The sequence below is a fragment of the Ovis aries genome, chromosome 9, assembly GCF_016772045.2.
Source record: "Ovis aries strain OAR_USU_Benz2616 breed Rambouillet chromosome 9, ARS-UI_Ramb_v3.0, whole genome shotgun sequence".
NCBI lineage: Eukaryota > Metazoa > Chordata > Mammalia > Artiodactyla > Bovidae > Ovis > Ovis aries.
The window spans coordinates 72,982,460-72,995,482 of NC_056062.1; the positions used below are offsets into that span (position 1 = coordinate 72,982,460).

Genomic DNA, 13,023 nt, shown 5'->3' on the forward strand with positions numbered 1-13,023 from the left:
ATTTTAAGAGTAAGGGCTTTGAGCTAGACAAATCTGCCTAAATCCTGGCAGTGCCACTAACCAGTTGTGTGGCTTTGAGCAAGTCTTTTAACTTCTTTTGAATCTAAATTTCTCTGCATGTAACATGGCATAGTATCTATTTTACATCGATGCTGTAAAGATCAGTAATAGTATATGAAAAGCAACAACCACAGTGACTGGCAGTAAGTGTCCAGTGAATGTTGGGGGAGGTTGGTGTCAAGAATTTGCACCTCAAGAAAATGATTCTTATTATGGGTAAAATTTTGAAAGATAGCAATGTGGAGGACTCAGACCTTCAAATGTATATGCTGAAGAATTTTCTAGAAAAGGAGAGGATACTGTGTCAAAAGATCTCTGAGAGATTGGGGAGATAGTTTACTAAGAGTATTTATTGGTCAAGGAAGTTGTTTGACGGCTCAGAGAGAATAAAGGACTAATGTAGTTTTTGAGCGAATGCTTTTTTATAAAGTTATACTTCAGTAATAAATATCCAGTTGAAATGAAACCATGACTATATCGTGACATAATTCCTTGTGATTACATGATTTTCTCCAATATCAGGAAACTGGGTCCAGTGCTGATGTTTTTGAGGATTGTGTTTAATAGGTAGATCTTTTGTAATCTTTGCCACCTGAGTTTCAGATATGCACTGAGGGTAAAAACTTAGCAGGTTCAGGAGCAAATGATGGGTATGGAAGCTCCATTAGTGTAGACTGTTTCAAAGAGTTTTTGATTGAGAAAGTAAAGACGAGGATAGGAAAGAAGAAACAAGAAGATGTACTGGCAAAAGAGTTTTTCTTTTATGGATAAGAAAGGCCTGAATAAAGAAAGAGGAAACAAATGAACCAGCAAGCAGGATCTTAAGGGGAAGGAAAGAAATGGGGCTAATGAGATTGCAGGATCCACTATCTGCTTTTAGGCTAACTGTTCGTTTGGGTTCTTTGGATCCCAGGATAGAGCCTCTGATAAACTTGAGAACAATCTTCCCTCCCAGTGAAATGTTCTCTGGCTTTAGACATTGCTAGAAGGAGAAACAAATCACCTGCCATCTCATCCTTTATAGATAATTGTTCTTTAGTCACCAAATCATGTCTGACTCTGCAACCCAGTGGGTTGTAGCCCACTAGGCTCCTGTGTCGCGAGATTTCCCAGATAGGAATACTGGAGTGGGTTGCCATTTCCTCCTCCAGGGGATCTTCCTGACCCAGGTGTTGAACCCATGTCTTCTGCATTGGCAGGCGGATTCTTTACCACTGAGCCACCAGGGAGGTCCCTCATAAATAATAAAGGTAAGAAAAAGAACAGTGTGGTCATTTGATTTGGAAAAACAAAAAAAATAGCTGGTGAATGTCAAGAAAAACCTAAGTCTACAAATAGTATCCCCAATGATTTTAACAATTTAGTGATTTCTTTTAAATGTTGTTAAAAGTATACTTTAAAAATTTAGATGGTTACTGGTTTTAAAATTCTGCTTCCTGTATAATTCTCCTTTAAAAGGCTCTTTTCCTGCAGTCAAATACAAATACATTAAGAATCATTTATCTTTGTTATTATTGCAGAAGCAACGCTGTTTCTATTTGTGTGCTTTAGTCTGTGCATAAATGCCATAGTGCTGTTAGTGACATCAGCAAGAATAAGAAAAGTTGCAGCTACATATCCATCTTCTCATTATTGAATCTCATATATAAGAACATTTTTCAAAGTGACCTGTTGCTATGGAAGAGAACAATGACTATGTTTCAGTGTGTGTATTAAGTGGTAGTTCTTGTACTGTTTTGTCAATAATATTAAGAAAAAAGATATCATCTGTAATTGTTTTAAATTATTTTTATGAAGAAAAAACCTGAAACCATAGCTGTAGAATTTTATGTTGTATTAATTTTTTTCAGAAGGTAACATTTTAGTTCATAGTATCAATACATGTGAGTTAAAATACAAAAGTAATATATGCTTTAATAAGTCAAACATTATAGAAATGTATCAAGAATGAAAGCCAATCATCTCTGTCCCCCCTTCTTTCTACTTTGGGGCTGTGGTTAAGGGAGTAGAGTAATCATTGTTAGTAGGTTTTCTTTGTATCTTAACATATATTTTTCTGGCATATAACTTGGACTCACAAAATGCACCAGAGGTCACAGTTTCAAGTGTTGACAAAGACCAGGAAAGGAACACAAGTTAACTTAGATGGTGTAGAATCAATGCCAGATGGCAATATAAAGTAATGGGGCTGTTGGATATCTAAAAAAAAAAAAACCCAATGCATACTTCTACTGAAGGAAACAAGCTCAGTAGATTTGTATGCATGAATACTTGTAGATAGTTACAAATTTTTTTTCAAGGGAAGTCAAGAAATTCAGTATCTTTTAATTAAAACTCTATTTTAAACACTGGAATTAGGTAGTCCTGGCTTTGAGTCTGTCTCTACCATCTACTAGTTTAAAGAAACTTGCACAGTTTACCTGATGAGTCAGTTTCCTCATCCGTAATATGGGGATAACAGTATCCTTAAAGTTTTAGGAAGAAGGTTAAATAGTATCTTGGTTTCAGTGCAATGCCTAATACTTACAAATGATGACCTTATAAATGCCTGTGACCATACATTGTCTAGGTGTAGAGTGTAGAAAAGGGATTCACCAGAGAGCCTATTGGGGTAATGGAGATGTGTGTCTTGATTGTGGTAGTGATTGCAGTACCATATATGCTTGTTAGAACTCATCGAACTGTATACTTTGGAATTAGTGAATCTTTTGCATGTAAATTATGCTCATCAAAGTTGCTTTTAAAAATATAACTGCCTTTCCCTTCTGTCTGTACTTCAACTTCATCAACTATTAAAATAGAGTTGACATCAAAAATCCAACATTTTTATCACCTGGCTTCTACGGTCCCTTCCCAACCCCATTCATAGGCCATCCCCACATTGCAAAAGATTTTTCCTGTTGGAAAGTCAGGAAGAAAGAAAGAAAAAAACACCTTTTTTTGTTGCACTTTACTCCTGTACTAAGGTGACCATGTACTGGATTTATCTGTCTGGGTACTGTGCCTGATACATCATTTGAGTAAAACCACTAGGCACTTTGCAAAAGCATTATAATATAATCAACAAACTACATAATTCAGTAATAAATATGAAGTTTAGTAAACCAAGAAGAAAAATTAGAAGCAAAAGCAATATACTTGTTGTTTCCTTAAATGAGAGTAAAATATATAAGTAGCAGCACACAGTGTGTATGTGAATGTGTATATATCCTTTAAACACTCATCCCAAGTCATTCTTTGAGGCCAGTAATACCCTGATGCCAGAAAAAGGAAACTACAGACCAACTTTCCTTATGTAGATGCAAAAATCCTCTTAATAAAGTGCTGGTGAACCAAATCCAGCAATATATAAGTAGGATTGTAAACTGTTACCAAATGAATTCTTCCCAGGAATGTGAGGTTCAACATAGGACGATCCATGTGATATACCATGATAGAATGAAGGACAAAAATTAGAGAGTCATCTCAGTAGACACAAGCAATTGACAGTAACCAATACTATTTTATAATAAAAATACTTTAAAAATTAGGAATAAAAAGGAACTTCTAAGACCAGGAGCAAGACAAAGATGTCCATTTGCTGTCACTACTTCTATTCATCATTGTATTGGAGGTTCTAGGCAGGAGAAATAGGCAAGGGAAAAAGGCATCTTAATTAGAAGGGGAGAAGTAAAGCTATCTCTGTCTATAGATATAACATACTTGTGTGTAAAAATCCTAAGGAATTCATAAATGCCCATAAGAGGTAATAAATTCAGCAAGATTGCAGAATATAAGAAAAATGGTTCTTATACACTAGCAATGAACAACTGAAAATCAAGTTAAGAAAATTTGATTAGCAATAGCATGAACAAGAATAAAATACTTCAGAATAAATGTAACAAAATGTAAAACTAATACTCAGAAACTACCAAATATTGTGGGAAAAATTAAAGAATATCTAGTAAATGGAAAAGGTCACTTTTCATTCCAGTCCCAAGGAAGGGGAATGCCAAAGAATGTTCGAACTACTGCATAATTGGACTCATTTCACAAGCTAGCAAAGTAATGCTCAGAATTCTCTAAGCTAGGCTTCAGCGGTACATGAACCAAGAACAGCCAGATGTTCAAGCTGGATTTAGAAAAGGCAGAGGAGCCAGAGATCAAACTGCCAGCATCCTTTGGATCACAGAAAAAGCAGGAGAATTCCAGAAGAATATCTACTTCTGCTTCACTGACAATGTAAAGCCTTTGACTATGTGGATCACAGCAAACTGGAAAATTCTTAAAGAGATGGGAATACCACAGCACCTTACCTGCCCCCTGAGAAATCTGTATGCAGATCAAGAAGCAGCAGTTAGAAGTGGACATGGAACAATGGACTGGTTCAAAATGGGGAAAACAGTATGTCAAGGCTGTATATTGTCACCCTGCTTATTTAACTTATATTCAGAGTTCATCATGCAGAATGCTGGACTGGATAAAGCACAAGCTGGCACCAAGATTACTGGGAAAAATATCAATAACCTCAGATATGCAGATGATACTACCCTTATGGCAGAAAGCAAAGAGGAACTAAAGAGCCTTTCAATAAAGGTGAAAGCGGAGAGTGAAAAAGCTGGCTTCCAATTCAACATTGAAAGACGAAGATCATGGCATCTGGTCCCATCACTTCATGGCAAATAGATGGGAAAATAATGGGAACACTGACAGACTTTATTTTCTTGGGCTCCAAAATCATGTGGACAGTGACTGTAGCTGTGAAATTAAAAGACGTTTGCTCCTTGGATGAAATGACAAACCTAGACAGCATATTAAAAAGCAGAAACATAACTTTGCTGACCAAGGTCCGTATAGTCAAAGGTATGGTTTTTCCAGTAGTCATGTATGGATGTGAGAGTTGAACCATAAAGAAGGCTGAATGCCCAAGAATTGATGCTTTTGAACTATAGTATTGAAGAAGACTCTTGAGAGCCCCTTGGACTGCAAGGAGATCCAACCACTCCATCCTAAAGGAAAGCAATCCTGAATATTCACTGGAAGGACTGATGCTGAAGCTGAAGCTCCAAAACCACCTGATGTGAAGAGCCAACTCATTGGAAATGACCCTTTTGCTGGGAAAGATTGAAGACAGGAGATGGGGATGACAGAGGATGAGATGGTTGCCTGGCATCCGTGACTCAATCACTTGAGTTTGAGCAAGCTCGAGCGAGGGGATGGTGAAGGACTGGGAAGCCTGGCGTGCTGCAGTCCATGGGGTCACAAAGAATTGGACGCGACTGAGTGACTGAACAAGAAGAAGTACATGGAAAGATGTCCATCATATTTATGTATCTGAAGAATTAATATTGTTAGGAATTAGTATTCTCTATACTCCCCAAGTTGATCTACAGATTCAACACAATCTATACTAAAATTTCAACTGGCTTTGCAGAATTGACAAGCTGATTTTAAAATTCATTTAGAGGAAATTATCTGTTGGTCCAGTGGTCGGGACTCTGCACTTTCATTGCTGAGGGCTGGGTTCAATCCTGGGTTGGGGAACTAAGATTCTACAAACTGTATGTCATGGCCAAATAAATTAATTAAATTATTGATAAATTGATTTAGATAGTTGATTCAGAATAGCCAAAATAATCTCAAAAAAGAACAAAATTGGAATACTCATACTTCCCAATTTCAGAAGCTATAGTATCAATACAGTATCAAGCTACAGTAATGAAAAGTGTGTGGTACTGCTGCTACTGCTACTGCTAAGTCGCTTCAGTTGTGTCCAACTCTGTGCGACCCTATAGATGGCAGCCCACCAGGCTCCCCTGTCCCTAGGATTCTCCAGGCAAGAACACTGGAGTGGGTTGCCATTTCCTTCTCCAATGCATGAAAGTGAAAAGTGAAAGTGAAGTCGCTCAGTCGTGTCTGACTCTTAGCGACCCCATGGACTGCAGCCCACCAGGCTCCTCTGTCCATGGGATTCTCTAGGCAAGAGTACTGGAGTGGGGTGCCGTTGCCTTCTCCGGTGGTACTAGCATAAGGGTATATATTTTAGATATTTTAGATCAGTGGTACAGAATTGAAAATCGAGCAGTAAATATATTTATAGCCAACTGACGTTCAACACAAGTGCCAGGATAATTCACTGGGGAAAACTTTAATATTTTCATCCAGTTGTGAGAAAGCTGGTTATCCACATGTAAAAGAATGAATGTGACCCTTTTTTCACACTGTACACAACGGTTAACTCAAAATGTACCAGAGACCAAATATAAGTGCTAAAACTGTGACACGCTTAGAAATAAACAGGAGTAAATCTTTATGATCTTGAAATACAAAATGGATTCTTGAATAGGACTCCAGAACACTAGCAACAAAAACAAAAATAGACTAATTGAATTGTCTCAGAATCAGAAAATACCTGTACTTCAAACACTTATTTCAACATCAAAAAACATCTTTACATCAGGAAAGTGGAAAATTAAACTACAGAATGGGAGAAAATATTTGTGAATCACATATCTGATAAGGGATTAATATGCACAATATGTAAAAACTCTCACAACTCAACAAAAACAAAAAGATGATTCAGCTAATTAAGAAATGAGCAAAGGATTTGAATAGATGTTTCTCCAAAGAATATGTTTACATCCCCAATAAACACATGAGAAGAACCTCAACATCATTACTCATTAGGGAAATGTAAGTGAAACCACAGTGAAATATCACTTCACACCCACCAGAATAACTGTAATAAAAAGACAAGAAAAAAATATTGTTGAAGATATGGGGAAATTGCGACCGTGACATATGGCTGTTGGGAATGTAAAATTGCACAGCCATTTGGAAAAAAGTTTGGCATTTGCTCAGAAAGATAAGCATAGAATTTTCAAAAAGACCCAGCAATTCCACTCAAGAGAACTGAAAACATGTCTGCACACAAGCTTGTATATATATCCATAGCAGTGTTCACAAAAAGTGGAAACAACCCAGATGTCTACCAGCTGATGAATGGATTAGCCCAATGTGATTTATCCATATGATGGAATACTATTGGGCCATAAAAAAGAATGAACTACTGATTCATGGCACAACATGGATTACCCATGAAAACATTATGCATGATGAAAGAAACCAGACACATAAGATCACATATTGTACGGTTCCATTTATATGAAATGTTTGTAATAGGAAAACCCCATAGAGACAAAAACTAGATTAGTTAATGTAGGAGCTGGAAGAAAACAAAAAGAGGAATAACTGTTAATAGGTACACATTTTCTTTGGGGTTGATGGAAACATTCAGGTATGAGACAGAAGTGATGGTTGCACAACTTTTTGAATATAATTTTAAAAACCACAATGGTACACTTTAAACGATGAATTAGATGTTGCGTGAACTATATGTTAGTAAATCTCATTGGAAATATAGGTGGATAATTCTCATTTTTCCTGGATTTCTGAATCCCTTCAAACCTTCTTATTTACTCTTGTGAAACACAGAAGTCACAGAACCCATATAGTCTTTAACTGAGTCCCTTTCTAGTTTGTTTTGTGAGTTCTTACATCAATGCTTCAAGCTGTTTTACAATAAAGATTATTTCCATCTGCATGAACATGGTCACTGAGGTTACTCAGCAGTGGGATTCATAGCTGTCTTGCATGTTCTTTCAGGGATATGATTCATCCTCTGAATACAGGTAACTTGTGTTTGTTTAGTATTTGTTCTTTGACTAATAGTTCATTGTCATCATGCCCTTATTTGAAGATATTTCCAGCACAAAATCTTACTAACATAGGGAGCCTAAACATAAAATAATGAATTCCCAAATGTCTTTTAATGTGCCTTGAAAATTAGAATGTTTATTTCCATAAAAAATAATGTTGTAAATGATCATCATTATTATTTTAAGTAGCAGGTAGGTTCAGGCCAGTTCATAAACGTCTATTAAATCCATAATGAATGCCTACAATTAAAAAGCTATAGAAATAATAGTTTTAGAATACCAGTAATTAAATAAAGCAGGAAAATAAGCTCTGTCTCCAAGGGATTTCTTAACCTCTTTTTGCACAAAATGTCTCATTATAAATATTCGTTAGACACCATGGAGCCTGTTTTCAAAAGAATGTTCTGAGTTTTCTATACACTTTTAAGGCATTCACAAACATCTTTGTTTAGCCATGACCTGGGAAAAGTGTGTTTATTACTCTGCTTGGACTGCCTTATCAAAATACCAGAGACTGGGTAGCTTAAACAACGCAAATTTATTTTCTTACAGTTCTGAATGCTAGAAGTCCAAGGTCAAGGTGCTGTCAGGGTTGGTTTCTGATGAGGTTCCTGTTCCTGGCTTGCGGTGTCCATCTCACTGTATCCTCACATGGTCTGTTCTCTTTGCACAAATAAAGAGATATCTGATACCTTTTCTTAAAGAAACAGTCTTATCAGATTAGGTCCCCACCCTTGTGACTTCCTTTAACCTTAATTATCCCCTTGAAGGCCATATCTCCAAATATAGTCACATTGGGCCTTTGGGGTTCAGCATATTAATTTTGATGGCACATTTCAGTCCGTAACAGTGTACTTTCTCTATACCTTATTTGACCAGGTAGAAATGACTGTATTAAAATCACTAAAAAAAACAAAATGAGATTGGGAGACTTCCCTGGTGGTCCAATGGTTATGAATCCACCTGCCAGTGCAGGGGACATGGATTTAACCCCTGGTCCGGGAAGCTCTCGCATGCCATGGGGCAGCTAAGCCCGTGCACCACCACTGCTGAGCCTGCACGCAGAGCCCACACATCCTGGAGCCCATGCTCTGCAGTAAGGGAAGCCACTGCAGTGAGAAGGCCACACACCAGAAGAGCAGCCCCCCACTCACCACTAGAGAAAGCCCACATGCCGCGATGAAGACGAGGGCAGCCATAAATAAATAAATAAAATTTAAAAAAAATTTAGATTGGGCAGAATCAGAGCTTAAGACCTAAATATTCTAAAGTAATTTAGACCAAAAAAAAGTGCCTCCACAACATGAAAATCTGGAAAGAAAGTCTGGGGAGATTATTAAGATCTCAAAAATTTCTGGTTATTGAAATCACAAATTCCCAAAAAGGAATGAATGGCAGAAAAAAACTGAGGAAATTAAGTGATTCCTCAATGACTTGACTAATTAAGAACATGTTCCCAAGATAAAAAGGATATATAATAACCAAAAATAAAAGCATTACTATTAGTAATATAGAGAAAACACAAGATTGAGTTCAGCAAAAATACCAAGGACAACGAAGCAGCCTTTTCAACATTTCTTTGTAGAATAAAGAATAACAGAATATAAGTCTGTTACTTTGACAGATGGTGTAATACTGGTGATGTTTATGTCCTCTCTGTCAAATATACTACTCTTCACACTGAAAGGGTAAGAGTAATTGTATCTGAGAGTCTTCTTGGAGGACACAGGTACAAAGATTATAGGAGTTCATCCAGAGACTCTAAATGACTTAACGAGTTCTGACTTAGGTGGTAAAATACTCCAGGGAATGAGAGAAGGAAAGAAAGATCTGATGATTGGAAAACAGAACTGCAGTTTTGATTTTCCAAAATGGGGTAAGAAGGTTGAGAGTTCTGCAAACCAGCAGTTACTGATATTGGCTCTAGGGAAGATCATAGAAAATAAAAGAATACCTGGGAAAAGAAATCTACAAGCCATATGAATTTGGTTAGAACAGTGTTACCAGAACCTTATTTTCTTTACAGATTGGTAGTAGAAATGTCAGAGGCAAGTGTTACTCACTTCTAGAAGGGCATAACAAATTCTCTTACACCCTTTGCACAAGTTAGAAAAATTTCATCTGGGTACTAGAACAACATCTAATACAATAATCATCCTAACTAGAAACAACTACTTCTTTTAAATTCTTATGGTTGGCTTTTTGCATCCTTTAGTGACTAACACACACAAAAGAAGGAATTTGAATGAAAAGGAGTGAAGATCGTTTAAGAGACTTATGGACAGCATCAAGCAGACTGATACATGCATTATTAAATTGTGAAAAGAGAAAGATGATCTGAAAAGCAGCAAGACGAAACTTGTTACGTGCAAGCAAATCCTCATAAGACTACTAGCAGAAACTTTGCAGGCCAGAAGGGAGTAGCATGCTATATTCAGAGTGCTGAAAGAAAAAAAAAAAAACCCAACTGCCAACCACGAATAGTTTACCTGGCAAAGTTGTTCTTCAGAATTAAAGGAGGGGGTAAAGAGTTTTCCAGAGAAACAAAAGCTGAAGGACTTCACCACTATACCACCTCACAAGAAATGTTAAAAGGAACTTCTCCAAGTTGAAATGAAAGGATGATAATAGAAAAGATAATAAAAGTATAAATCTCACTGGTAAAGGTAAATATATAGTTAAATTCAGAATACTCAGATGTATTGGTAGTAAATCACTTATAACTCTATTATGAAGGTTTAAAAGCAAAAGTATTAAAATAACTGTGACTAATTTATCATGAATACTCAGGGTGAATAGATACAAATTGTGACATCAAAAATATAAAATGGGGGGAGTAAAAATGTAGAGCTTTGGTATGCATTCAAAGTTAACAGCTTAAAATAGACTGTTATATTTAAGCCTCATAAGAACAACAAAGCAAAAACCTATGGTAGGTACACAAAAGAGAGAAAGCTTATCAGACCACCACAGATCATCACCAGATCACAAAGAAGAAAGTAAGAGATAAAAAAAAGGAACAAAGGAATTACTGAAAAAACTAGAAAACAGTTAACAAAATGCTATTAGTAAGTCCACTTTGGATTTCTTTCTTTTTTTGTTGGTTAGAACTACCTGGAGAAAGCTAGTCTGTTATCCATTGCTTCATCAGGACCAGCAGCAGGAGTTCTGTGTTTGAGGTTTTAAAAATCTTTCTTTGTTGCTATTAAAAATTGTATCTTCTCTATCTTCTGACTGGCTGTTGCTTGTTTCTATAAAGATGTTTTATTTTTGTATGCTTATTTTATATCTTGCTACTTTACTAATTTATCGCATGTTTTATAATTTTGCTCTTGACTGTCTTGGGTTTTTCAAGTACATATACAACCATATCAGATACAGATAGATGTTGTTTTACCTCTTTTCCAGTCCTTATGCCTATAATCGTCTTTTTTGTGTAATTGCACTGGATTGATATCATGGCTAATATGATGGGTGCTGCTATCTTCCATTCCCATTTTTAGTAGAAAAGCCTCCAAAGCTTCCTACCTGAGTAAGAAGGTTGCTAATTTTATTTTGGTTTTATATTGTTTACTTTTGTTTCATATATTTTAAATTATTTTCTCAGTAGATAATCAACTCTGGTGGCAAAGACTATGCCTTTTACTTATATATCGTCAACCTACTGTTGATTTGTTTATTTGATCAGATTTGGACTAAGTATCTCCTATTGTGTGTTGGGTTCTGTGCTAGTCACTGGGTTACAAAACAGAACAAACCCAGCTATGTCCCAGCACCCTCCCACCTTCCCCCACCTTGATTAAGGTCACACATCAGACATTACACAGATAATACAAGTGTGATAAGTTTTCAGAAAGTGACAGTACTATAGGAGCCTGTTAACAGAATAACCTAACCTACTACAAGGGAAACCCACTCCGTTGTTCCTTGCCTGGAGAATCCCAGGGACAGGGGAGCCTGGTGGGCTGCTGTCTCTGGGGTCGCACAGAGTCGGACACAACTGACTTGACTTGGCAGTTGGCAGTATGAGGGAATTAGGAGATACCTTCCTAAAAAATTAGTATGTTAAAGTCCAAAGGCAAAAGACACAACTGACTCTTTTCTAAGGGAAATCTAATATTTCTGGAAAGAAGAGATGGAGTGGAAAAGTCAATCATAAGAGAGGAAACTTTTGGAGTAGTTGGGAAGGCTCCTACTTTGGAGAGTTTGCTAAGCCGGATTTATAATTTTGAAATTTTTGTTTAAGTAAAGTAGAATAGAAGCGATGTTTGCTTTGGAGGTATATATATATGTATGTACATATTTTGATGTTTGATACTTCTTCTCACTGCACAGTGAAAACAGGATTGTAGGATGCTGGTCATATAAGTGACTTGTAACTGCTGCTCATTAACTTTTAAACCAGTGATCTTCCCCCATGCAAATTGGAGTAGCTGTGGCAGGTGGGTTTTAACTCTGAAAGTTAAGAAGTTAAGTACTATTTATTTTGCAAGTAGGTATATTCATGTCTGCATTCTTTTTTTTTTTTTTAAGTAAGGAGCACAAACTTTTTAATGACTGTGAATTTGAATTTTTAATCCATCCAATTACTTGCTTTTTTAAAAAAAATTACTAAATTGCTATAGGCTGGTTTTCTTGCCTTAAAGTGAACTGCTTTTTTAAGGATAAGTTGAGGGAAGCCTTGTGAGGCACTTAAGGTGTGTCTGGCATGTATCTGTCACATCTTAGCAGTATTTATTAGCTAAAAGAATAAGGATAGGAAGAAAGATACAAATCAACAAGGATGGAGAGACCATAAATTAAGACATTCTCTAAATGATATTCTGTTTATGCAGGTGAGTAAATCTTAGGAGAAATTGTTTAATTAGGTTCATGAATAAAATAAATAGTAAAGCTAAGGTTTGATTCCACAGAGTCTGGTTCCAGAGCTCAAATTCATCATTCTGTGGTCTCTTTTCCTAAAACAGTACATATCTCTTTTAGAAGATTCTCTCTTGTATTGAAGAAATTACAGAACCATATTTTAGCTTGGTAAGAAGAATTATAAGTGGAACCAATTGTCTTTGGAATTTGGTCAATATGAATGAAAAAAAATTAAATCTTAAAAATTATTTCCTTATTTAAGTGATAATTAAACTTTTTCTTGTTTTCTAGAAGTTCTAGCTAATTAGCTGGTCCACTAATTAATTAGTCAGTTGCTAGGTGGCCCAGTAATAAAGAATCCACCTACCAAGGCAGGAGGTGCAAGAGACACCAGTTCGATCGG

General features: G+C 36.3%; 1 protein-coding gene across 3 annotated transcripts in view; it reads left to right on the plus strand.

The window, feature by feature from the left end:
- LRP12 (LDL receptor related protein 12) overlaps positions 1-13,023 on the plus strand; it is a 91,365-nt gene that overhangs the window by 20,145 nt on the left and 58,197 nt on the right. Inside the window, exon 2 of one of the 3 annotated variants that reach the window (XM_042254402.2) lies at positions 1,260-1,310. The exons of the other annotated variants lie outside the window; for them this stretch is intronic. Within the exon in view, the coding sequence (XP_042110336.1) occupies positions 1,260-1,310 (51 nt within the window). The remainder of the gene's footprint in view (positions 1-1,259; positions 1,311-13,023) is intronic. 3 annotated transcript variants of the gene reach the window in all.